Source organism: Poecilia latipinna, unplaced genomic scaffold (assembly GCF_001443285.1).
Source record: "Poecilia latipinna isolate Pla-1442-1.1 unplaced genomic scaffold, P_latipinna-1.0 Scaffold948, whole genome shotgun sequence".
Lineage (NCBI taxonomy): Eukaryota > Metazoa > Chordata > Actinopteri > Cyprinodontiformes > Poeciliidae > Poecilia > Poecilia latipinna.
In genome coordinates, this window is record NW_015113564.1 from 124,519 (window position 1) to 152,261 (window position 27,743).

Here is a 27,743-nt window from a genome sequence, read left to right on the forward strand (position 1 = left end):
GTTGGTGGTTGCTATAAGACAATAGAACATTTGAAGGCGAGAAAACCTTTTGAATACAATCTAAAGCTAAGAGAGTAGGCAGAGCTTTAAGTTCCTTAGAAAGACCATAAGCATGTCACAGTTTCATTTTCTTAAATTTTTTGTTTTACACTATGAGGTTTGAAGATACACTCTGACTGTTGAATGTAAAGAGACTTATCCATTTCATTTAACATCAGTCAAAAGTACCACAAAAAAAGCATATTAAACTCTTTACATTCTAGTAAATGCTGTACAGATATGAAAAATAAAAATATTTCTCCAAAGTTCTCTTTGATGTGTTAAATCATAATTACAAGACCTTCCAATCTGTAAAATGTCCAACTATAAGACAGTCATTCAGTAAGAATTTTACTTTGATGCTTACAGAGAAGGTCTCCGAGTTTTAAAGAACAGATGAAGAAATGTATTCCTGTAAGCTCGGTTCAAGAAGAAATACATGACGGGGTCCAGTACGCTGCTGATGAAACTCAGTGCAGATGTGATCTGATTGGCTCTTTTCAATGACAGTGACTCCAACCCCTCAGCTTTACTTTGACTGTATATCACCCTGCACACGTGATAGGGAACAAATGCAAACATGAAGTTTAGCACAACGAGTACGATCATTTTCATAGCTTTGTCTTTCACTGGACGCTCTTCTTGTTGTTTCAGGTTCCTCAGTTTTAGAAGAATCACTAGGGAGGTGATAACTATGGTGGTGAAGGGAATAAAAAAAGCAACTATGGTGGAGATCATAGCTTGGGCTGATTTTTTTTCAAGGTACAACATGCTGCAGTTGTTAGCCGAGTTGCCTTGGTGTTTTTGTGAGAAAAGTGTTGGAATCATAGACACAATCACTATCACCCACAGTATGGTCACGCCTATATGTGCATGCAAAGGCTTCCTTACCACCTGGGACCTTAGAGGTAAAGTCACAGCTAGCAATCTGTCCAGGCTGATGAAACTCATCAGGTAGAGGCTACAGTACATGTTCAGGTAAAATAGAAATCCTGACAGCCGACAGAGGATTACTCCAAAGGGCCAGTGGCTGCCAGACAGGTGGTAAACTATGCGCATAGGTAAAATAAGGACATAGCAGATGTCTGCAATAGCCAGATTTCTCAGGAAGACCTTGGAGGGTGAATTGCCCTTCTGATGACAGAATGCCCACAACGCCAAGGAGTTCCCAGGCACAGCAATGATGAAGATCAACATGTAAAACACGGCGAGGATAATATCCCACGGAGGTAATCTGTTGGTCTCATTCCCCGTGGTAGTATTTTCCTGTGTCATGGCAAGGACCAGTCTAGTGCAGGGTAAAGCATAATATGTGGTCAGTGATCATCACAAATTATCACATCTTAAAGGTTTGTCTTAATAAAATAAAAGCCTATAAGGTGTTTATTTTTGTTGTTTTTTTGTGATTATGGCTACAGATAATGGGGAAAAAAATGTTTCTCAAAATATTAGAACATTGAATGAGAAAAATAATAATAAAAAAAAAACTTTTACTACAAAAATATTTGCTTTTTAGTTTTAATATGCTCAATGGGCTGCATATTAGGTTCTTATTCTCTGTACCCCAGACTTTAACTTCCTTTAAGTTGCCAAAAGTATTGAGATGCCCCTCCGAGTTACTGAATCCGGGCGTTCCAATTATTTCTATGGTTATCTATACAAGTATTTGTGAATAAAATGGGTCACTTTCAGGAGCTTAGTAAACTCCAGGATGTACTTGACATGCCATCTATACAGTTAGTCCATTGATAATTGTTAGCAGCATAGCAAAAAGGAAGCAATTATCAATAAAAGGAACTTGGTCACATTAATCACTGAGCATTGCTGAGAAGTCATAAGCTGTCTGCAGATTCAAGTCGCAAACCTCCATACTTCATGCAAGCTTCATATTAGCTGAGGAACAGTGTAGAACAGATGCTTCCACATCTTACAACAGCAAGTGCTACACAAATGTCGACTGAAAAGTTTGGTTTAAGTCACAGCACCAATGGACTCCAAAGCAGCGGAGACAGGTTCTCTGAAATGAGGAGTCATACCTCTCTGTGTTGCAATGCAATGAGCAAGACAGAGTCTAGTTGCCAAGAGAATGAGATTTACCTGATTGCACTGTGTATGCTACGTGTATAATTTGGTGAAGGGAGGATTACGTCTTAATAAAATTAATCTGCACTAAGACCCTTCTCATGGCTCTGATTGGTTGTTTCTAGATAACACATATGTTAACTAAGGTTCACACATATGTATAAAATCAAGCATCTAAATGTTTCTGGCAATAAAATGTATGAAGATAATGACAACTATCAAAAGGTCACTTGTCAAGAAAGAAGGAACTCATCGGTTTCCTCTTTATATAACCTACAACTTTTACTTTTGTCGTTTGCCTTCCTGAGAGTTACTGTGATTAAAGGGTGATGTTAACTGTCAAGATAATTTAAATATCAAATATTTTCTAGCAGTCTAATTGTATATGACCTGGTTAAATGTGTGAAGGTTATTAATCACAAGGTACAGCCTTCAAACAACTGTATAGCAGAAATAAGTACAGAAAAAGTAGCAAATATGCAAATATTCTTTAGATTAAATTTAAAGTCTCCAGTAATCTTACCTGCAGTTGTAGTTGGACCGCGTTCTAAAATATGCTCACTAAGAGTGGAAGACTTCAGTGTGTTACAGGAAAACTGATCGTCAAGCAGAAGTGAGAAGTCTACAAAAATGGTTTGTGGCGTGTTAACCATTATGTTTACACACAAACTCACACACACAAGCACACGCACACACACACCCACACACACAGGTTTACCCACATGTACACACATTTCCATGTGATGCATGAAGCAAGACAGAAAACATGTATAAAAAAAAAAACTAATAAATTCAGTGCACTAGAAGCATGCAGGTCTTTATTTGTGTTTGCTACTCCACCAAACGTTTGCCTTTAAGCACATTGTTCATTTATGTCATGACTTAAAGCTTTACAAAAAAAGAGGAAGAAAACCAAAATATTTACAAAATCTACTTGTGCAAACATATTTTTTTCTCTTTTACATTACTTTCCTAAAATATTTCAAAGGCATGCATACAAATAAACTTTGGTATGTTAAAAAAAAAAAAAAAAAAAACACTACTTATTTTCTTAGTAGAAGCATTTACTGGTATCTACATCTCGTTGACTTTGTTTTCAGTACAGATCACATGAACAGCAACAATACATGTTAGCACAACTTTTGACCACTGATGTCAGCCGTCACACCAAGAAGAGCCAAGTAAATTTTCCAAAAGTAGATGATTGTAGTTAGGCATGAAGCAAGTCAGTATACAACCACTTTGGCAAATAGGCACAATAAGACAAAAACTTGCGTTAATGATGAGAACAGCTGCTATCTGTTAAAGAATTTGGCAGTTCATGACGGTGAAAAATAAGAAAATACTCTTGAAAACTAAGTTAATCGTGAGTTTTCATCATAAATTCTGTATAAATTCATTAAAGGCTTTTACATTTTGTCTTGAATGTAAGAAATATAGAGGATTAAATATACTACTTAATATATTTCTCTTTTTCCCAAAATTAAAAGAATTTATATGATATGTTGATTGCAAATTAACTATATATTCCCTATTCATAACTACTGCAAAAAAATATAGATTTTCACCACAATTAAAAACTTTCAATTCAACTACAAAATCAATCTACAGTTATGTGAAAGAGTCATTAAAAACAAAATTACAACATAAGTCATAGGGTTCACCTCTGATGCAGAATATGAATCCATACAAGTGTTGTTTAAATCTAAAAGTGAACTGAAAGAAAAGGAAAGGAGCTGAAAAGAAATAAACAGTGCGCAAATGCCAGTGTCAAAATATAAACAGAGTGAGAGCATTAATTTAATAATACTTTCAAATGATAAAAAAAAGTTCAAATAACAGAAAAAGCAACAAAAAGTATTACATGGAATATATTCAGTTCTACCTGCTGTGCTGTAAAGCACGCTTGGCGATAATGTGGCTAAGTTGTGTCCTTAGCTGCTGTAGTTGTTGGGATGGAGGATTTGCTGCTGCTGCCGTTGTGAGATCTGTAGCTGGTGAAGCTGGGGGTGTGTATGGTGCGGATGCTCTTTCCACCTGGCCCCAACGGTGTGGGAGACAGAGGGGAGGGGGAGAAGGAGGAGGAGGAGGAGGAGGAGGAGAATGAAGAGGAGGAGGAGGACAGCACTCGACCATTCTGAGTCTGTGAGGAGAACGAGAGAGCTTTACCTGTGTGTTGTGAAGGTGCAGGGAGTTTGAGGGATCCGTTAGACAGTGAGGGGATATGGGATGAGGGTAGGGAACCGGAACGGGGGGTGTGAGAGGACTTTGTCGCAGAAGGAGGAGCGGAAGAAGACGGGTTAATGGGATTAGTAGCATCTGAGTTTAGCGCAGACTGGGAGCTGCCTTTAGCAGAGCTAGGATAAAAAGCAGGGATTTTAGAGACGGGTATAGTAGGGGGAGCAGTTTTATGATCCCCTCCCACTCTTTTAGCACTTCCATTAGCCTGCAAACAGATGCCAAAACAGATACTGGTTGTCAAAAAAAAAAAAGAAAACTGGTCACACAACACATGTAAAAGGCAAGGCGACGTTAAAAAAAACACAAACTAAAGGTTATTCACATGGACAAACAATATGGCTGCACAAACAATAACATCAATAAGGCAAACTAAAAGATACCAAAAACATACAGCAAAGAAAATAAGAATTGAACACACAACATTTATCTCAGTCAATATATGTCTATTGGGCCTGTCAACTTGAAATGCACACCAGTCGTCAGGAACAACTCAGGCAATCAACATACGCAAAGAAATCAAAACAAGCAAGCCCATAAATAATGTTTTTTTTTTGTTATATAAAAGATAATTACACAAGATAGAACTATTAAACATACTAACTTAAATTAATTAAATACTTATAAAGGACTGTTGATACTGATAACTTCAAGGTGTTTTTTGCACAGAGAAACAAGATGGACGAGGTCACAAGTTCTTCTCTGCATTCTGTTCTTTTAAGAGATTTTCAAATGACTTTACAACACAGGACACAACAAAGTGTCTTCAGTTGCGTGTCTGCGTGAATGGATAAATGACTAGTGGAATTGCTTTGGGGGCCTTTGGACTTGATAAGGCGCTATACTAGTACAAAGCCTTTGAGGCTTCTTCACATTCACTGTAATGCAGACGGCAATGGGAGAGAGAGAAATACAACTGAGAAAATGTATGAAGTGCTTAATACTTATTTTGGATGCTGTACACAGAAGTTCAGTTTTTTTTTTTTTTAAATTATAGAAGTGAGAGACATGTTACCGAAAAAGAAAACACTGTAAAAATTAGACAGCATGATGCCAGACAGGAGCGTCTCTGTGTTAGAGGGATTGTTAGGTATTGTGAGAGGCTGTTGAATAAAATTGAGAAGGCAAAGAAACACTCAAGGATCTAGAGTGAATAGGGAAAAAGTGTTAGAAGTTAGAAGGAGTGGCAGCAGAGAGGACAAATGTGGATTTGTACTCCACTGAACAGATGGTGCAATGTCAGTAGGTTATGCCAAGGTCCTGACGGCAAGAAAATGCATCACCGTGGGGTTAAGGAAGCTGAGCAGCGATGTCGGGTTTGAGCAGAGTTGGAATATAAGAAGAGAGGAGCCAAACAACAACAAAAAAAAGTTAAACCTGTGGTTGAACATTGCCAGAAGGATATTAGGATTTGGCGACACTGTTAAGGAACTCAGCTGTGATGGAGAACTGGAGGTGTGATGACAACTCAGATGATGATAAGACAGGAATCCACTTTTCTTTGCCTTTCTCCATTTTGTTTTTGTATAACCACCAACACAGTGAAAACCATGAGCAGTGTGGACATGCAGAAGCATACAGTACAGTGATGTTATGGGGTAACAGTCAACAGTCAAACATGCCTTTGCGTCTTTGCAGATTCGAGAGAAACAAGAACAGATCCACAGTTGCCACCATTGTGGCTTTCATTTTTTATTTTTATTTTTTCACTAGTGAGATCTCACGGCTTTGGTAGTCTTTTTTTCCCCCCTCATATATATGCTCCATGCTTTCAGTAAGGCATGACCTTAATTCTGCTAGTCTCCGGTAAAACCCTACAGTAAAACTACCTGTCGAAATTGCCTCTGAGCGTCCTGCAGTTTTTGCTGTTTTCCAGTTTTGTCAGTTGTAGCCGGCGACTGTCTGGACTTCGCAGACAAAGGGACCGGCATCCGACTAGTAGGGGAAGCGGCACTGGAGTTCTGCAAGGGGATCCAAACGAAAAACAAAACAAGAAATAAAACAAAAGGTAGAAAAAAAAACAGACCAAAACAGGAAGTATGAGAAGTCAAAACACAGGAAAAAAGTTCAACACCTCAAAAAATCAACACCAGTAAAAGACCATGCATCCAGAAGGACCATAAACCTCAAAGGCAGTATACATAGTGCATGCAGTTGAGAATAAGTAAGTAACGACCATCGCGACAAAGTCTCTGATGATCAGTGCACCACTTGCTGAAAACCTCAGAGTTTTAGCAATGAACTGCAGGAGAAAGATGGTAGTCAGGCACCCAACAAAATGCCACCCCGATCATGTCACCATGATTTCACAGTGGCAGAGAGCCACCAGGGTTACTTTCAACATTTTTGAGCACCTGTGGAGTGGATTAATGACTTTGTAGTTTCAGTGGTTAGGGTTGGAGTGAAGGTAGGTTGAAAAGTGAAATAGAAGGACCCAAACTCTCCTGGAGCAACAATAGCTAGAGAGAGACCTGTTGTATGCTGGTGGGTACACTGAGGACTGTGGTGGAGGTGCTGGTGGAAGAAGGGGTGACAACAGGGCGAGGAAGGAGCTGAGGTTTTGTCTTCTTCTGCAGCAAGCTTTTACTGGATACTTTAGGCCCATGCGCTCTAGAGGTAGGGAGAGAGGAAGACCTCTTCAACCCAACCACATCAGATTCTTTCCCAGTTCTTGCCTTGGTGTCTTCGGTGCTGACTGACTCCTCCGGGGAGCATGGTCCCATTTCATTAATAGTTGTTTCCAGCTGTTTGATGGTTTGTTCAAGACTGTCCAGAGTCTTGTAGGCATTCTTCCGAATCTCATTGGTTCTGCAAAGGGCATCTGAGTTCTGGTCTGTTTGTGTGGTAGACACTGATCCCTTGGTGCCCTCTGCGAAGGATTTTGAGCGAGTGATCTCAAATCTCTTTGCTTCCCTGTGCTGCCGAACCGTACCATCGAATTCTTCCTCGTCTTCATACACCACCACTTGTAAGGTTTTCTTTCCAGACTTGGTGCCTGTGCGAATTGCTTGTGTCAGTGCTGCTAGCTGTTTCTTTGGGAACTTAAATTTAAACTTCTTCTTTCCATCTTGCTTGGCATCTCCATTTGTCTCTGTGTTCATTCCACTGTCCATTAGTTCAGATATTGAAGATGAAGATGAGGATGATGACCCTGTGTGCTCCGCAGTACTCTGTGTGGAGATGATCTTTTCACCATCAGCGATTTCTGCACCACCAGCTCTTACTTGCAACCCAGTGCTTCTTTCAGTGTCGGACTCCTCACTTTCTTCATCTATGCGTTCTTCTGCAAGCATTCTCTCCAGTTCTTCTTCACATTCAAATATGGTGGACAGTCGCTTGTAAGCTGAGCGGATATCCATTGGCTCATCAAAAATGATGATGACAGGCTTCTTGTTGAAGCCATTGTCTTGTGGCATAGTGGGATCGACTGTGGTGTTAGCTTTGTTTGATGCACTGCCAACTGTAACTGTCTGGACACTACCCTTCTTGGCGCTGACCAGTTCTTGGTACTCGCCACAAGAAAGCGGCTGAATCTTTTTGTTAGTGATCATAAATGCAATGTCTGGTGGCGGGGGAGCTTCCTCTCCAGGTAAGTCAGGGCTAAGACTGGCTCCATGATCACCATCATCAAAATTATCTAGAGTCAAATCACGTTTCTTACTTGCAGTCTTTCCGAGTCGCTGAACTTTAGGTACCTCTTTTACAGGATTGCTGGTTGTGGGTAATATTTGCTGAGGCTTTGTATTTTTAAATGAGGAAACATGCTCCGAGGCCTGTTTGGTTTTCTTTTCAGTGTTTGTTTTGTTGAGTTTCTTTTCCTTCTGTACTTCTGCGCTAGTCTTCAAGGATTCAGCACGCTTAACTTGCTTTTGTGGCAGTTTGAATCCATTGAGTCCAGTGGGTTTAGGTGATATCGGTGGGGGTGTAACAGGTGGAGGTGATTTTGGTTGTGGAGGCATCTGCATCTGCAGCATCTGCTGTTGCTGGCTTGGAGAATTGTCATTAGCATTGACATTTGACACCTGTGATAGAGGCTGTGAGGGCTCCCTGTGTTCTGGGGTGTCTTCCAGGCCTGATGGGGGTGGTTGATCTTTAGGAATCTGGCCAGTCACATAATATATGACCTGTCAACGGGACATTTAGAATGTAGTATTACTCTCAAATCCTTAAACTCTAGAATGAATATTGAATGAATTGACAGAGTGTTAGGTACAAACAGTTGTACGTACCCCAGGGCTTTGTCTTGTAGTTGTGTTTCCATTTTCATCTGTGTCAGGATCTTTATCCTCTCGACTTGGTTCTGAGCTCTGCTAGGACAATGTGTGAGGGAATAATATTACTGTGCAACTGGTGTACCAGGTTGCAACAGATCACCTCTATATCAAAAAACAATATTATTTATCTTCCATGGGTCAGTAACAAGATATTACAATGTCTTTCTGAATTTGCTTCTTTTATACAGAGGAGGGGAGTGCTAATTTGATTTGGTTGTCATCATGTAGATAGAAATGAACAGTCTCTATTTTTTACAGTTTTATTATAAAGAAGAGGGAAATAATGTTAACTGTTCTTACTGTACTTCGCACAATATTAGTAAAAAAAAAAAAAAAACAGAAGGATAAAACGCTGGTGAAGAGACACTAACTTCTAGAACTTTCAGAGATACTTGTAAAAAATGCTAAATTTCTGTGCCCTTTATCACCAAACAGAATAGATCTGTACACGTAGAAGTGAGTGAGTGATGACTTCTTTAAAGTCATAATGGAATGACTTTTTACCATTCCAAATTGCTGGCAACTCACAATCCTGTCTATCATGTTTTAAGTAATCAACAACAGTTTGGTCTCTCCCAGAAACTAAGTTGAATCAGATTTTTTTTTTCCTTCTAATACTTTGCAATCATTTTGCTTTGTCATTGGCAAAATGATTGTGATTCTGTCAGCTGTGCTCAATGTAATACAAACCAATGTTGAACTTTTATATAATCCGTTGCTTCTAAGATTTAGTTGTTAACAATACTCTCCAAATTTAAATAAAACCACAACTAAAAATAGAGACTGTTCATTTGAAAACCAGTTGGGTATGTAACTTATTGTGATCTGAGGTTATAGATTAATAATAAAATCCTTATTTCAGAAACGTTTTGACTTTGGAACATAAACATTTTATTGTCCAAATTTATTAATGGCACTTAGTTATAGAGTGTAACTAATGTTTTATAAGATGTTTTGATGTCATTTCAGAAACATTACCAAAGGTTGTTCAAAGTTTACAAACACATGCTTACACTCATCCTACGCCACACTAACATTTGTGTTTTACAAAAATCACTTAAACAGTTAGTTAGGATTTGTTTAAAGTGTGATCCTATAAAGTTATCATTGGTCACAATTACCTTTCTTGTGATGCAAAGATAACATATTACCAGTAGCTATTTGGAAAAGTAAATTAATCCTATGAGTAGGAAGCCAACAAACTAATCCAAAGAGCAGTATGTCAGTCTGCCTCATCAGGTGATGATCTGATAATTTATCAGTCCTTATCACCAATCTGGAAAAGCAAACAAATGAACTATCAAGATGTAGATGGTCTGTTTGTCATTGAATAACATGGGAGGACTTATGTAATTTAACACTACACCATGCCTGCACCTGCTCTTTGCATATTGGTCTAATCTTTGACTCTTACTGTAAAATTTAACAAAAGAAAACAGGTTTGCAATATTTCCAGGCCTCATCAGGCCGGTGTAGGGCCATATCCAGGGCCAAGTCTATCTATAACACTTTTAGAGACATCTGTTTTATGTGAGCATGTTGAATTTAGGCTTAGTGTTGCTGATCAAAAAGTTTATAGCCTGTTGTGCTTATCAATAGTTACTATAAAATAGGGGGGAAATACCTTGCTGCTAATAACAGCTGTGTTTTCCTTTGTATTGGCCACTCACACATTTCCTACCAAACTAGACAAACTGGTTGAGGGCTTCACTGACAACACCAAGTTCTTTACATTAATAAATGCAATGTTAGGCAGCATAAGTAATCAAGTAATCATATTTTGCATTTGGTGTGGGTCTAATCTATCAATTAAACTTAAAATTTTAAATCCACTCTGTCTGCCTTTAATGATGACTTATAACTTGTTTTTTCTGTACTCCTGCATATGTTGCCATGGTTTCACTGATTATTTGTTCTCTGTCTGACTTGCTTGTTAGCCTTCCAGTACTCTTAGGACTTATTTCATTTGCAAAAAGCTGATGGTGATATGATGTCTTTCTGCTAAAGATAAACAAATAACTTCACACAATTAACTCTTTAAATATATGTTTGAACACATCCATATTCCTCAGAAAGAGTTTTGTCAGAATAACAAACGATATAGTTGCAGCTGGATTGGATAAATGTGTGAAACTTGAAAAAGCAAATTGAGGTGAAGTTGTGCAAAGACAGAGAGATTGGGAAATAATATCTCAGAAAATAAGTGGGGGACAGGAGCATGCAAAGTGGCCAGATTGACCTCTGGTGAACCAAGTCTGCAAAAACACATTGTGTCTACAAATGTAAGTTTTCTGAAGCGTCAATCTGTAAGTTCCTTTTTTATATACTTAATTTTTCTGTGAAAAAATGCCAGTAAAAGAAAGACACAAGACAATTTAATTGCCCATAACATACAAAGTACATTACAGGTCTTTATTCATTTGGAAGAAAAGACAAGTGGTAGTTAAATCTTGAAACAGGTCATACAAAAGACACACCAGCTCAATTTTATGCAGACTTAATCCTGAAAGAAACCAAAGCTGTGGAATCCAGCAGAATCAAACAAGGGAAGGAACCAAGCCAGCAAGGAAAGGAGTTTGGTGGAGACAGCTGCTATAGGTTTCTCTCAAGCCAAAGCGGGAGCACAGGGGTTGTAGAAGTGTTAGGAAACAACAGGCAATTAGTGCATCACACAGCTGGTGGAGGGAGGCGGTTAGTTGGGCAGCTGCACGGCGGCACATGTGTTACCTTTTTCTCTTTGTGGGGCAACAAATTCCCTGGTCTTAGTTCTTTGATTTGGGGTTCAATTCGATTGGTGGGCTCAACCAAATTTTTTATCCCTAGATCCTTAACTGTGCACTTCTGGAAAACCTGAAGGTTGGAGACAAGTCAAAGGGATACGGGGGGTGGGGATAAAGATTTTTTAGGGTGGGATAAAGACTTATGGGACCACAGCCACAGCTGTACCAACTGTTGTCAGGTGACAAGGAGGATCCTTTGTTTTGGCACCCGTTAGCACCCAGCCGTTGCCACTTCCAATAAAATCAACGACCGCAGGAAGAAGCGATAAGCAAAAGGCACCCAGTAAGCAGAAATCAATAAACCCTGCCCATATGTTTGCCAGGACATGTGTGAGTGTTCACATGCATCTAACCTGAAGCTCCGCCATGATCTTGTCCCCTTCATCCTCCTCTTCTCTGTTAACAGAAGCAGTGACAGGAGGGGGTGTGATGGGCTTCGGCTTGGTCTCCGGAGTAGCCTTTGTGGGCTTGAACTGAGGGGATGGAGGAGGAGCATCTTCCTCAACCTCCTGTGAAAAATCAGTGAATCAAACTACTTCACATTATGCAGCATAATTGATATAGACAATGGATGGACTTACATGCAGCAAGTATTTGTTAAGTGTCACTAAGCTAATAGTACAAAGAAACATGATGTATTACAATGACGAAAAATTGAAGAGGGCATGTTATGTACTTTTAAATGAATCGATACAGAGTTTAAAGTGGGTTTATCACTTAAAGTGGATATATCAACAGGTTGTACAGCCAGGAAACCTGTATATCTATCTTCAGTAATTTGATATGACATCAATGTGACCGACCTGTGCTGAGATGCTTTCCTTCCGAGTATAGACCACCTCTCCAGAACGTGTTGTAGTCATGCCTGAGTTTGAGCTGGAGAAGGTTTTTCTTGGAGGTGGCGGTGGTGGGGACTTGTTTGATTTGTCAGACCCCTGTCTGGTCAAATTGTCAGTGGCTGCTGATTTAATGGCAGTTTTTGAAGATGCTGGCTTGATAGATTTCTCCAATAAAGGCTTCGGAAGTTTATCAGACCCCTTTTTGGAGGGTTTGTCTACTAGAGTCTCCTCTGCAAAACACATTATTCAAGCAAACAGTGGTAAGTAAAGTGTTATTATACATAAAATGACTCAAGGAAGTTGAATGTATGTTTTATTTGTACCTGATGGTGACTCAAAAGGGCTGGGAATGTCTCTATGTTCTACTATGCCAGCAGAGGGCAGTATTTGGCTTTCCTCTACCTCTAAGCTTGGAATTCCCTTCATCATGTTGGCCTGAGCCTCTTGAAGGATCTTCTCAAACTCTTTGCCATTATAATGACCCATATTCTGCCTTTTCTCTTCCCATTCCTTCTCAGCTGCCTACAAGAAAAAGACAGAAGATAAAAAGTCTCTAAATTTTTTAGAGACTGCATAAAGTGGAAGACAATTGCCAATTTAATTGCACTTTCTGCAGTGCATAAAGTGCAATTACGACCAGCTAACTGGTCAGCTGCTTAGATTCTAAACTTCTGGGTGGCTAGACATAAAAAATAAGACAGCTAGGTAAATAGACAGCTAGATAAAGCTGTCTGCAAAAGTATTACACCCTCTTAAACGTTTTTTGTACTTTTTGTCATTTTACAAGGACAAACTTCAATGTATTTTAATGCAACTAACCAAGACAAAGCAGTGCATAATTGTAAAGTGGAAAAAAATGATAAATGGTCCATAGACTTGGATTCAGCTTTTCTTTTTGTACTGAACCATAATCAGTTTTAATCTCATCTCACTAGAGCTGCTTCTCCCACAAATTCGCTGTTGCTCAAAATGACAGATTGTCCCTCTTGATTTGTAGTTCTACAGCTGGCACAGTTACCATTCTGGGCTGTTTATTGCGAGGGGTTCAAAGTGGAATAAAGCATGTTTAAAGTTCAGAGGAAATTTAAAAATATGACTAGGCAATTGAAAGACATTATTAACAATACCTAAACATCATCTATGAAGATGAACATATGAGAAAAAAAAGGTAAACATAAAGAATTACAATTATAATAAATGATAGTGGTTTCATCCTAACTAAAGTGTCCAAATATTTTTATCAAGCCTGGTGGGGGCGCAAGTAAAGCCTGGTTGCCTGCCAGGCTTATAATAGACCAGGGGAAACCCTGCTTATCCTGATTTAAAATATCCACAACATTATTTCTGATGTGTCTGTTGTGTCCCTTGGTCTTATCAATATTCTCTAAGAAACATTCAAGGTCTTCAAAGAACAGCTGTATTCATGATGAAATTAAATGCACACAGCTGGACATTTGGTTGCACTAGATCTAGGCGTTTTTGAGTGATAGAAATTAAACCAAAACAATTCAAAATTGAAAATCATCTACTCCTTTTCTTCTGTTTTACAAGTATGCACTACTTGATGTTGGTCAGACATATAAAATCACTATGAAATACTACCGAGGTTGCGACTATTATGTGACAAAATGTGTAAAGGTTCAAGGGTTGTAAACTGTAAAATATGGGAAACAGTTAAACATACCTCAATGGACATAACTCTGTTTTTGCTTTTCTCCTTGGTGTTCTGGAGCTCCTCTATTACAAGATCCTGATGAGGAGCGCTGTTGCCATTGTTCACCAGATTCCCATGAATCTTCTTGAGGCGGGCAGGACTTGGTGGATCTGAGACCGACCCTTTAGGAGATTCCCGGTCTTGAGGCTTACTCAGGTTAGGACTGGGAATCTGAGTAGGGCTTGGGGTGAGGGGAGGACTGGGCTGAGCTATGAGGGCTGCAGATTGCTGGGACTGCTGCATGTGAACTGGAGAACTCTGGACATGATGGATGACCACTGGGGAGGAGGGCATCACCTCCGATCTTACGGTGGAGCTCTGTGCCTCTGGTGGAGCTGAGGAGGAGGTGAGCTGAACTGATGTTGATGGAGCTTCTACAGCGGTTTCTGCAGCTGGTTTGTGGTTGACACCTACTGAGGCATTGGTGGAAATATCTATGCCTTTCTGAGACCCCTCGGTTGCATATCTGCAGAGGAAGGAAATGGTATTTGAACTGATGTTAAAAACAATACAAAATAAAAAAATGTGTGAAGATTTTCTTTTTTTACAACTCATGGGTGAGCGAAAAGCCAAGACTGAGCTTGGTACATGTGACATATTAAAATGGAAATGAGGTGCTACAATGTCCACTAAGTTAATTCGCTTATTGGTTCAGTGAAGGTGCTGAAAGGAAATCTAGCTGAATCCTGGATTCACACAGAGTGACCTCTTTGATGGCACGGAGGCAGTATAATCAAACAGCACAATCTCCACACATCAGACTTCTGCGAGGAGCTCTGCTGAGGTCTTTTTGATTTAATCTTGAATTGCCCCCTCCCACACTCACAGCATACTCCAGGAGCACCTGTTCACCTCATTCCTACGTCAGCTGCATTTTCCTCCTACCTTCTCAGGCTGCTGAGAGTATCGGTCAGGCTCTTGACCCGTTTTAGCATGCTGTCGAGTTTGTGAGGCTCTTCCTTCAGAAATTTAACAGCCTCCACTTCCACTCTGAGCACAGCTCGCATTCTGGTTTGCAGGGCTGGGAACTCTCCTGAGGAAACAAACATGCGAAAAATGTAAAGTTTTTTTTTAAATTATTATTATTTTTTAATTGCAAGAATATTACTTACTATGCACACAGAAAAATATAAATGTTACAGATTAGCATGATGACATCTGTCATGGTGATTATGTTTTCTTAACTTGGTTCCTGTTGAATCAATTAAATTCCGTTTCAATTTAATTTAAGACAATTCATCTAGATTCAGTTTAAACTAATTCAGTGTCACTCCACTTGTTATAGTTTAGTGCAATTCAGTTCAGTTCTGTTAAATTAACTTATTTCTACTTACCTTAGGTTCATTTATTCAATTAAAGCTTCATTTATTTTGTTGTGGTTGATTTAAGTTTAAGATAAATAAATTAAATTATGTCCAAATGTATTCAGTTCAGTTGAATTGAACTTGATTTGCCAACTGCTGGCTCAGCTTGGTTAAATTGATTTACTTTCATTTCGGATCAGTTAGATCAGTTCGGTTCAATTCAATAAAATTAAAGGAAATCAAAGAAATTCAATCCAGCAAGCAACAAAAGGGAAGTAAACGCCTCCAACTGAAATTCAGTTGCATACAATTCAACTCAATACTAGTAATGAATGCTCTGCACATCTAAGACAGCCCTGTTTATGTCAGATGTTATCCAATCACAAATAATGCATAGAAAGTCAGTTCATTCCATGATTGCTCATTTTAATTTATTATCATTAATATTTAGCAAAGTCCAATTTGAAAAGGTTTTCAAACAGCAGACACTAACTTACAGTTGGTAGTCAGGTATTGCCAGCTACTGCCTGGGAATGTTTTAGTCCTACAATTGCTGGTAAACTCACCTGTCGATTAATATTTATGCTAGAATGTGGCTAAAGGGAACTAAAATGCTCTTTGTATTTTGTTTTGTTTTGTTATCATCTTACCTTTGAGGCCAGCCAGAGACTCTCCCACCTTCCTCAGAGTTACTGCTCCCTCCTCTACATCCTTTAAGGTCACCACCCTGGTTGTTGTTGCTGAATCCGGTTGCAGCGATGCTACATATTGCTCCAGCTCACTGTAGAAACAGCAAGAAAGATAAATAATTGATTTCATAATAAAAGTTAAAAGATTTTTTTTTCTCTTTTCATTTAAATAGTTCATACACTTTTTGTGCTGTGAGTTTCTGCTGTACAGTTCAGAAAAAACAGAAATAAATAATAAATAAATGTGTAGTATATACACTTAGCAAACACCAGGGGGCATGGAGCGGTATTTTATCTCACACTAGAGGAGAGGAACAGAGGAGAGCGTAATTACATGGTTCCTAGAAAAGGAAATAGTAAATTGAGTCTATAACATGTTCAGAATATTGACAATAATCATCACCCACCATTAAAGGCAACATCCACACTATAATTATTGCTTAGACCCGACTTAACCAAGTCCAACTCCAATACCGCAAATGTTTACACACTGATTGAGGGCTTATTTGTGAGACGGCAACTCCTCACATTGAAAATGTTTCACCAAGCCATTTCAGAAAACTCTTAAAGAAAGGCACTAAATCCAAGGGGAAAATGTGCTGAACGATAACATTGTGTGACAAGTTGGTTTGCATGAGAACTGCTAAAATGGTGTTTCATTGTGGTCACGTACCCTTGAGATACACCCTTTTATGGAGCTCCCCAATGGGGACAGTGAGTTGAATGCCCGACTATGCCAAGGCCAGCTGGTGAGAGGAGTCATGGAAATTGTAGCTGGGAAAACAGATTTCTCTTTTGTATCAAGGTTTTGCCTAAAAGTTTTCTCTTTCTTCTTGCTTTAATCCTTCTCCTGTAAAATGTAATTATTACACTGGCAACATTTTGAGTTATATATTTTTTTCTTTATTTTTAAAACCTTTTAAGAGAGAAATAAGTAAAAAGTGAGATTGTAAGCGTTTCAAACCGCAGTTTCTGACTAACCCTGAAGCAAAATAGTCCTAATTGCCACACCTTATTTAGAGTGACAGAAGTCACATTTTGCTAACCTACAATTGGCGTGACACCCCATCCGGTCCTTCTGCCAGGTTCTATTTTAAGAAGCTATAAACTGCTATCATTGGACTTACATTGCCTTTCAAAATACTTTCTCAAGGCACTGTAAGTCCAGAGATAGAAAGTGTAGTAAATAAACAAAATACATGAGATAAATATATAGCTATTGAACTTTTCCCCAATTTTTCAAATAGCAACCAAAAACTTGAAGGGTTTTATTTTATTTTTTTCCCCTGACACATCAAAATAAAGTACTGCATAAAATGCAAAGTGAAAGTTAAATTGTACATAGAAATCTGAAAAGCACAGTGTGCAAATGGGTTTAAAACCATAAGTCAACACTTTGTAAAACCACCTTTTACAAAAAGACTAAATATGTGTCCATTTTATTGCAATAATGACTTAAGCCCAGCCACATTGGATGGAGAGAATATATAAACAGCTTTTTTTTTAGCCCTGCCACTGATTCTCAATTGGATTTAGGTCTTGAATTTCACTGGGCAATACCAACTCACGGCGGGGCTTTGATCTGAACTGTTTCATTGTTTGTTTAGGGGGTCTTTGTCCTGGTCAACTGAAAACCCTCGTCACAAGGCTTTTACAGCCTCTAACAGGTTTTCTCTGTGTATTTAATTACATCCAAGTTCCCATTAACTTTGACTGGCTACCCTGTCCCTGCTAAAGAATAGCATCCATACAGCATGGGGCTGGTGCCACCAAGTGTCACAATAGATGTTTTGTATTCAGGTTGGTTTGCAGCCACAGTTTTTTGCATGTAGGAAAAAAGTCTAATTTTGGTTTAATTTGAACAGACTATGGCCGTCAAAATAATTGATATGACTGTATAATTAACGCTAGATAAAATAATTATCCAAAGAGGTTCATTTGAGACACTGATGTTTCAGAGGAACTTATAAATGTCGGTTAAGCTCCTGAATCTGTAGCACTGAAATGTGAAACCAACGCCATCTGTTTAAAAATTAGCGTCACAAACATGAACAACCCAGTGACGGTGTTCTGTTGGTTCATCAAAATACACTTCCCAAATACAAAATTGTGAATCTCACAAAACTCTGTCTACTGTGGTACGAATGAATGCAGGAAAATGTTGATCAGTTTGCTACTAAAAAGTGAAGCAAAAATCAAAGCAGTGCAAGCTGCCCTGCTGCTGTAGTTGATCACTAAAGAAAAATATTATACAAGATTACTAAAAGACAGTAATTGTAATATATCTGCGTGGACCAGATCCATGTTAGGGTTCCATGTTGCATGGAATGACTCTTTGTCCCTTTATAGTAAAATTTCTAAGTAACAACATCAAATTGACTGGTTAATGGAATTACACACTGGCACACTAAATATATGAAATTATAATAAAAGAAAATATCTGCACAAGTGACTCAAGAGTACATATTTTTCACTTTCTCTCTCCACATATGTTAACTTAACTGTTTTGCCAAACAGTGAAGTGTCATTTTTTAAAATTATATATATTTTTTATAAATAAGGCCTGAATTCTCCACTACTTATTGGTTTTGCCCCAATTTAAGAAGCCCCTCCAGGGTAACCACAGGCCTTTCGGCTGCTATTCTGATTATTGCTCTGCTTGCCCCATCTGTCAATTTAGGTGAATCGCCATGTCACAAGTGGACTAGTTACTACAAGGTGTTTTGGTTGCATTGAATATTTATAAGAAAAAAACAAAACACAAATTTCCTTCTGCATTAAGATTATGTGACAAAAGAATTCCCAACAAATTACATTGCGATTTGTAGATGCAACATAATAAAATGTGGAAACGTTCAAGAGCTATGAATAAGTTTGAAAGGCTCTGTGCTGATTAAATACAGAACTTTTTGTCCTTGCATTGCAAATGCATCCAAATAAAAAGGATTTAAATAGGGATCCCTGTTGGCATGACGAGGCAAGTGAATTAAAATAAGAGCAGGGTAGTCAGTAATTACCCTATTGTTCTTTGCAGCCTCAGAAGCACAGGCACAGCTTGCCTGTAAAAACCTGAGCTGCAGAGGGTTTTGAGGGTGTGGCTTGTTTAAGAGTACAAGACTGAATGGCTCAGGTGAGCTGAGGAGGATGAAACCTTCTGGGGGATTTCCTACAAGTGGACCAGTACTGACTGGAGCTGCACGGGTGTGTCTGCTTTTTGTTTGAAGACTTGTAAAAGCATTTGATGCAGACACAATGCAACTTGTGTGTGTTTAATTTGGGCTTATTTTGAACTGCTATTTACCAAGGCACTTCTAAAAGTTTATAATGTGGTAGGGTTCTCATTGTGTTGCATCAGTTTTTTTTTTTTAAAACATGTTTTAGGAGCTGAAGGCAAAATTTGGTTATTGCATTTTGAATGGCTGACAGGACAGCAGCTCAGCTACTTCGCCACCTTGACATTCTATCATAGATTTGTGCATATTCAGGTTTTCCGGGATTGGTTTGAGATTATCTTGCTGAAATTTCCATGTGTTCCTTGAAAAAGATGCTTTCTGGAAGGTAGTACTACCTTGCCCAGTATGCTAATGCACTTCTGTGCCATCCAAGGATGAGTCAGCTTCGGCTCTGAAGATGTGCTCTTAATGACTTCCATAAAGGAATTCAAATTAGATACACTATGCAAAAGTAAAAAAAAAGCCTCCAGAAGGCAGAAGTATCTTTAGCTCTTGTTCATGTTTAGCACATGATTTTAGGTTTACACCTTAAAGCATGGTGATTTTTCTGGAGTGTGATTTTATTTTCATTTCACTGAATTAGTTGATAATATTTTTCAAACATTTCCAGTTTATGCTTCCTACTTTACTGAAATCAGTTTATGGCCAGTTAAACATGCAGGTTCCAAGTTAAAGTGTCTTATGAACTGGACTAAACTCAGCTTTACAAGAAGGCACATTTAAAACAAAAAGTTGACCAAATTACTTAATAGAAGACGAGGAACTACACACATAATGTATTGAAAAATGACATTATTGTGAAAAATAGTGTTAAAAGTGATAGTATGCATCACAAAATGAGAAAATGCAATGAAATCAGGCATAATGCAGGAGCTCAACCATTTAAAAACACAATGACAAAGATTTTTAGAGAAGATTTAAAAATAGCAAAATACAGCAGATCTAATGCGCCATAGCAGGCTGTTCTAAAACCTGGAGGGTGTTTTCCCAAAGGCTCAGTCACCTCTGGTTTTTAACCTAATCTTTGGGATTTATAGAAGTTGCTGATTTGCTGAGCGAAGCATCCTGACTGGCTTATGAAAGTGCAGCATGTCAGTGAGATGGTGTGGTGCAAAACTACTGGGCGCATTTTACCACGTTACAACTAAAAACTTCAATGAATTTAAATGGGATTTTATGTGAACAATATAAAATAGGGAGAACTGTTAAGAGAAAGGAAAGTGATACACGAGATTAAAATAAGCAAATAAATAAAACCTGCAAAGCATTGTGACTTTATAGAACCATCTTTTGCTGCAATTACAAGCAAGTAAAACAACAATATTCTTGCCACAGATTCTTAATTAGATTTAGATTTGGGTCATTCTGACACATAAACCAGTTGTGTTCAAATGTTTTTCACAGTGACAGTGGGTCAAAAGCAACAAGTTAAAAGTACTTTAGCTCCTTTTTCTTATTTAAAGGAGCAAAATATATGTGTTGTGAATTATTTTCTTTATACTTGATCTGCAATATTAAACATGCAATATTTTAATGACATGAAGTAGTCTTTTTCAAAGCTGAGCTTAAAAAAATTGAGTAAAAAAAAATTGAAAATATTTTATTTGATCCATCTAATATGCCGTGAAATAACATGTAAACCTTATCAGAAATTAAAATGTGAATTGTGTTTAATTTTATTTTATAACCTTACCTGAGCTGTACAAGAACACGCTCCTCCAGACCCAAGTACTTGTGCCTGTCCTCCTCTACCAGAGCTCTCTGCCTCTGGACAGGGTCTTCCGCCCGCCGCATGGCCTCTGTGAGTTTAATACTAATTTCCTGCTCTGCCCGCTTCAGCTGCACCCGTAAAACCTCCTGGTTCTGGACCTGGAGGGGGATGTACACAGTAAAACAAGATATGAGAGGACTCCAGCCAGGAGCCTTTAAGATGCGTGTATGCTCAGATGTGTGCAAACAAGTTCAGGTCTGAAATTTAACCAGAACAAGTACAGATCAGGTAAAAAGGAGATGGAGTACTTGCCTGCAGCTGTCTCATCTGATGAAGTTGTATCCTGAGGTCAGAAACATTCTTTCTGAACTGCATGAGATTCACTTTGAGTGGAGATAAGTTCTTGTCTGGTGGGGCTGAATTGGTTTTAGGAGCCAAGGTAGTAGATCCAACTGCTGGGGCAAAGAAAAAAAAAAGAAAAGAATAAGTTATAAACATTTTCAGAATTTCAGGCAAAGCTTTTAGCCTTTAAAGTGAGCACAAATGCACCAATAAGCCACAAAGTCGACAACGTATGGAATTTTCTTTAATATTTTCCCCGAAATAAAAGGGAAGCCGAAACCATTTAAATACGTTAGCTTGTATGAAGATTATATATATTCTGTTCGACATGAAATCATATATACTGCAAGTAATAGCACCCCTCCTGTTAACAATTTGTACAACCCCCTTTTCCCAGAAAGGCAACTTGGGGATTTCACACAGCTTGGACCATATAGATCACTTAGAATCCTATATACTTTCTTATGCTTTATTTTTTATTTATTTATTTAATTTTTTTTAGCTCAGCTCTACAGGTTTTCTATTGGATTCATGCCTGAGGACTTTAACAGTCATTGAAGAACATTTATTAAGTGTCTGGTGAACCATTTCTGGGTAATTTGGCCAATTCTCTTGGATCATTATCTTGTTGAGAGACCCAATGAGGACCCATTTTCAATTTACTAGCAGACTCTGGAATATTTTTATTTAAATTTTCTATTTTAGTTCATGATAGCATTCATTCAAAGAAGATTACTGGGGCTTTTGGAAGAGAAACAGGCCTGCAGCATGACAGATCCTCCCCTGCTTAAGGAGTTTTCCACATTTCATTCTTTATTTCACACTAGTCACACCTACAGTATTTGTTGCTGAAAAGCTTTGTCTCCTCTGCCCCAAGCACGTGGTTCCAATTTAAGCCCCTTTCAGGGTTTGGCGAAATTCTTCTGTTACATTTGTTGAACAGAAAGTTTGAAATGGTAATGTAGAAACTTTGCAAACTGCATTTAGTTAAAGGTGTATGTGTGTATATTTATATAAATCTGATTGTTAATCTAAATATTGCACAAATAAAATTCTAAATTTAACAAAAATAATTCACAGTTGGGCATAACTGTAGTCAATAGACAGTGGCAATATGTTGCTAATATGATCATTTGTATGTATGGAATTGCATCAAAATGCACAAATGTGCTATGTATGCCACGCTATTATTCTTTTGGTTATCATTTTATTAGGGGTAAGGTACTTGGAAGAGCTGCAAATGACCTACAGAGAATCGAGACTACTGACTCAAGACTGAACAGCCAAGTATGTGTTGAATCATCCTTCCAAATTTGGTTGCATTGCAAATGGAAATTGCTCACTAAATAGAAAACAGAATAATCATCATTTGAAAACCTTTATATCAAAGTAAAAGAAAAGCTACTTTGCATACGTAATCCATTAACTTCAGAAATCTGTCAACAGGAGAAACAGACCGTGAGGCTGTGAAAAAAAGAAACAGTAATCTGCATAATCCTTAACATTTTTCACGTGTCCACCTGATAGATGCCGTGACCTGAAATACGAGTTACAATTCAAACTGCTGCTTTTGTTTGGCTTCAAGAAATAACTCATATCTAAAAAGGACACATACACTACTGTGTTTTATTCTTGGCGTGTTATGTTTATTCAAAAAAAACCAAACTGATACTATTTTAGACATTAAAAAAAAAAAAAAAACTGCGACAGTCACAGGAAAGTTTTTGTGTTCTGATAAACTTTTCAAGCACACAAACAGTGCCAAGTTTTGCTCTGCCACTGGCGGTGGCATTTGTGAATCTTTCCTTCAACCCAGATCAGGTGGCAGGGGGGCTGCAGAGCATAGATTGGATCACTGAATCATCTTGGCAGGCTTAGAAACTAACAGCATCTTGTTTTAAGAAGTGCTTTGAGGGGTTGGAGTGAGCTCTGCTGTCTCCTGCCTCTTACTTCATATTAAACTGGATGTATTGTGAGGAAATATAAGCTGATGACAAGCAAAAGAAGCCTGGCGTTGTGTTTCTTTTTCACTCCCCTCACACTCTACTCATTGCAGCCTGTTGACAGATGCCAATGTGTGGTCTTGTCTGCACAAGATATTTTGGCATTAAAAGATAGAGCAGATTTAGAAAAAAAAAGAAGTTTAAGGGGAATTACAGTAATACTAACCCGAACTAGGTGCGCTGTGAGCTGGAGATGAAGTATTTGGTGTTCTCTCGCTGCAGGCAGAAAAATAACCCATTAGAGCAGGATTTTGACACACACAAAAAAAACTATTGAAAAAAAAAGTTTACAGGGTAAATATTAGTAATGATGAAGACATTAACAAAGTATGAGAAGTTAAACCAGAGGGTAGAGGTGGTGTTAATGATGTTAAGCTTAATGACATTCATAGAAACGTGTAAAATCACTGCATTCACATAGACTGCATTCTAAATTTCAAGTAAACATTAAAACAGAGGATCATAATGCAAAGAGTCTAAAATGCAGCCAAAACCATAAACAAAGTCAATACATAGAGACCAACTTTAAAATCAGTCGAGTCACTTTCACTTTTGATGATTTATTCAGATCATTGATCCTTCCTTTCCTTTATTGAACCACTAATTATGTTTACTTTCTCTGGGATCTCACTCTCTTCTGTAACGGGCTTGCTTACCTTTGAGACTCCTTGTTGCCACTAGAGTTTGGAGCCTTTAAAAGTACATGATGAACAAGACCAGTCAAGCTGGTAATCTGTTGCTCCATAACCTTCATTCGCTCTCTGCAGAAACATTAGAAAATGCTACTGATGTTAAATCTTGCACTAACACATAGCAGCTAATTACGAACGCTCTTAACCCTTGTGTCTAGAAATGGGGTCCAACCGACCCCACACACGTAAAACTTGCATCATTTGCCACAGTCCTCTATGTTTGCCTCAGGCCTTGCACGCACAAGGGTTAAAACAATAGTTTGTTGGGTTTTATTGCTTACTAAACATTAATTGTTTTTCAAATTAAATTGACTTGCAAATATCTGGGAGTAAATACTACTGCTTATGTCTTCTGTAATTGGTGAGTCAGTAAAACAAATAAAAAAAAGTGAAATACTAGCAACAGTGGAAATTCTTTCTTTATTATTTTTAGACTCAAGTAGACTGTGTCTTTGTGTTGCCCTATGACTAGCTGGCACACTCCCCATGGTGAACTCACACCTCTGACAAAGCAACTGCTGGGTTAGGCTCCAACCCTCACTTATGACCCTAACCAGGTAAATAACAGATAAAAGGGAGGAATTATAAATAATATTTTTGCAATAAATAATAATAATATTATGATGTATTATTATAAGTAATAATAGCATTACAATTATTTAATATGTGAAAGCAATCCCTAATCCTTAATACAATTTAAAAAATCACTTGCAAAATCACAAACATTTGATTGAAACATCTGATTGCAGCTTGTAGCTGATATGATATCAAATATTCCAGATTTTGTTTTACAATCTTGCTTTTAGTGATGGTGTATATTTTTCTATAAAAACTAAAAAAATACAATATTTATACACATACACATTTTGCATTTAATAAGTGTTAATAAATTCAAATCAACTCAATAAGTAAGAACACTACTTTTCATTTATGTCACCAAAACATAGTTTGGTGGCAAACTATGTTATTCCCCCCCCAAAAAAAACAAAAAAACAAAAAACAAAAACAAAAAAAACAAAGATTAATAGACAGGGTTAAAAACAGTATCTGTTTTACTCTCCTTAAATAAAATGAGTGTGGTATCCATCAAAAGTAGAATAAAAATGAAAACTGAAAATAATAACACCAGAAGAAGGAACATAAAAGTATACAATGAGATTGCTTGTGCTTGGAAAAGTGAGCAACTTTTGTCTTCTGCTCGGAATATTTATCGTAAGAAGAATGTGAGGCAAGTTAAGGACACAAGGCCGACTGTGGTTGTGGCTACTTTGGACAATAGATGGACACACAGTCAAGTCCTAATTATAGCCTCACGCAGAATATCGCACACGAATAAACATGAAGGCAGCTCAACAAAGTTTGTTTTAAAGGTTAACTTTAGTTCTTTCCAACCGCATTCCTCTGCTCATTTTAAATATCCAAGAGCATTCCTAATGAAAGTTTTAAAGTCTCCCAGGTGGTCATCTCTGATCTTGTTTGACTGACGGAGCGAGTAAAGCCAGGTCAATATTTTTCTGGATTTTCCATATGCATAAAGGTCTTGCAGACACCATGGAAGAGAAGCCTCTAGAACTTTAATCTGTGTTTATGTATATACAGCAATAACAATCCAACTCAGGTACTAGAATAACTTTGTAGATCTAGCCGAATGATTATTGATGAGAGTATGTTGACACGGGATATATTTGTAATTTGAGAGACTGTCTAGTTTCATCGATGGTAAAAAAATTGTAAAGTTTTGAACTGATGTTTGTATACACAAATGAATTAGTCTGCATAACCTAATTTGTAGACTTTAAAGAACAGTGAGAACACAGGTTATATTTGGCTTTAGTTGTGGATGATGAATTAGAGACATGGCCAGTCACAGGAGCTCAGCAACTTATGGTGAAAGTAAAACTGTGATGCAGAATTAGTACATGCTCTCATGCTATGCTTTAATCCTAATACAAACAATCCCATGCCAAATGATGCAACATCCAGCATTCAGTTGCTTACCGTGTCTCCTGGTCATTTGGAGCTGGAGTGGGTCCTTGAGGGTGACCCTGAGGGTCTGGGATCACAGGAGATCCCATGGTGTTCCTGGGCTTTGCCCCTGCAACTTCTTCCTTCCTGAAGGACTGGCGCACTGGTGAGCCTCTCTCCAGGGAAACACCATGAGGCGGGACAGCATGAGGTGGGACACCATGAGGCGGGACAGCATGAGGTGGGACACCATGAGGTGGTACACCATGAGGGGGCATGCCGTGGATGTCAATCATCCGTACCTCAGTCATCCTGTGAGGGGACGGAGGAGGAGTCTTGGAACCCAAAGTAGGCAACTGACTGTTTCGAGACTTCTGCCTATACAAAGGAGAGTGATCCACAGAGTCTGTTGGACTTGGCCCACCAAAAGAGCTTGTAGAGCGGATGGAGGCACGGTGAAATCCCGCCATGCCATGTTCTGGACCATCAAGTCCAGGGTTGCCGTGCTGCCCATGACCTGCAGTCATAGTGATTCGTCCCTCTTGGAGCAGATATGGATCTGCATACAACCCCTCATTCCCTCTGGTTAGAGTGTGGCTTTTCCCACCCAAATCTTGATCTGGCTTCACGTCCCGTCTCTCCAGTATAGCGCTGGGACAAGGAGAGATGGACCGGGTTGAAGGATTGACATTAGACATCCGGTCCCTTGGGATAGTGGCGCTTCCAGGGACAGAGTTCTGACGTGGGCCAAATGGGATTCGGGAGGGGGATGGTGGCATGGAGTGGGGAGTAGGTGGGAGTGCTCCCTGCAGGGGATGGTGTGATGGAGGACCCATAGGTGGATGTCTTAGAGGGTGCTGACCATCACGGGTGACATGTGCCATCTCACTGTGCATCTGGAAAAATCCCAAAACATTATTATTGTTTCATGTAAAAGACTCTTTACAGGACCTGTTGAATACAGTGATTCTGTTTCATACCTGGAGAGAAAGAAATTAAGCCAATAAAAGCAAACAAAGGGTGCGGTGGTATAAATGTTAATCTTTGGACAGACATTTATTAGCAACTAGCTTAAAGGTGAATAAGATACGGGTTTTATTTGTTCAACTATTATTGATATTAGATTGCAATGCAAAACTACTTTTCTGCATTTCCTTGTTTTAATGTCTAGAAAGACAATAGTATTACTAGCCTAGCCCTTTATCTTTGCCCAATAGTCTTTCAAGCTTAGCCTAGCCTATGTGTTTTTATTTGCCATTTGCTATTTCCTTAGACTCAGTCTTTCCATTGAATACCTTTATTGTTTATTTAGTATTTATTAAATGTATTAAAAGCTGTTTAATCATATTTTGCTGGTGTATTTGACAGCAAAGTCTGCTGCACTATAAGCTAAACTAATGTTTCCAAATACACCAATGTCAGACCCTCTTAACAGATGTGCAAGCTTAAAACAGCATTTTTGTACAAAGTTGTACAAAGTATTTAATAGCCACTGAAAAGCTGAAAGATAATCTGCTGACTGTTACAATTATATATATATATATATATATATATATAAAACTTTGTAAAATCAAAATAAAGAAACTGACTGATAAGCCACAGTGTTTAGTAAACAATAAGCCAAGATGCTAAAGGTTTGTACAGAGGTGCTTCTCTGTATGTCTTTATTTGAATATTTGAAAAGACAATCATATCTTAGCCTAAACTTTTGTTTTCATCTTTTCATCTTTGGCTGCTTGCTTAGCCTACCTAGCCAAGTGTGGGCCTTTGTTCTTGACTACTACCCAATCAAAGATGTTTGTTTCTGCCTTCGACCACTGTCTGTGTGCTTTCTGACA

The 27,743-nt window shown here is 38.4% G+C and overlaps 2 protein-coding genes across 24 annotated transcripts in view; both read right to left on the bottom strand.

The window, feature by feature from the left end:
* Positions 1–143: 143 nt before the first annotated feature.
* LOC106957908 (uracil nucleotide/cysteinyl leukotriene receptor) lies at positions 144–3,081 on the bottom strand. The gene is made up of 2 exons (XM_015049478.1): positions 2,645–3,081; positions 144–1,327 (listed from the first exon to the last, which is right to left on the bottom strand). The coding sequence occupies exon 2, from the start codon at positions 1,312–1,314 to the stop codon at positions 403–405; it is 912 nt and encodes a 303-aa protein (XP_014904964.1). The 5' UTR covers positions 1,315–1,327; positions 2,645–3,081; the 3' UTR covers positions 144–402.
* kiaa1217 (KIAA1217 ortholog) overlaps positions 3,075–27,743 on the bottom strand; it is a 104,238-nt gene continuing 79,569 nt past the window's right edge. For 6 of the 23 annotated variants that reach the window (XM_015049454.1, XM_015049457.1, XM_015049467.1 and 3 more), the window contains 16 exons: positions 25,939–26,801; positions 23,905–24,009; positions 23,415–23,464; positions 21,216–21,358; positions 20,886–21,061; positions 15,921–16,051; positions 14,852–14,999; positions 13,937–14,432; positions 12,576–12,774; positions 12,217–12,482; positions 11,767–11,922; positions 11,361–11,483; positions 8,589–8,669; positions 6,831–8,483; positions 6,189–6,320; positions 3,075–4,567 (listed from right to left, as the gene is read on the bottom strand). In XM_015049454.1, the coding sequence (XP_014904940.1) occupies positions 4,043–4,567; positions 6,189–6,320; positions 6,831–8,483; positions 8,589–8,669; positions 11,361–11,483; positions 11,767–11,922; positions 12,217–12,482; positions 12,576–12,774; positions 13,937–14,432; positions 14,852–14,999; positions 15,921–16,051; positions 20,886–21,061; positions 21,216–21,358; positions 23,415–23,464; positions 23,905–24,009; positions 25,939–26,801 (5,247 nt within the window). In that variant the 3' untranslated portion in view covers positions 3,075–4,042. Of the gene's footprint in view, positions 4,568–6,188; positions 6,333–6,830; positions 8,484–8,588; positions 8,670–11,360; positions 11,484–11,766; positions 11,923–12,216; positions 12,483–12,575; positions 12,775–13,936; positions 14,433–14,851; positions 15,000–15,920; positions 16,052–20,885; positions 21,062–21,215; positions 21,359–23,414; positions 23,465–23,904; positions 24,010–25,938; positions 26,802–27,743 lie in introns of all 23 variants that reach the window. The other 17 variants (XM_015049456.1, XM_015049458.1, XM_015049472.1 and 14 more) reach the window with 15 other exon arrangements.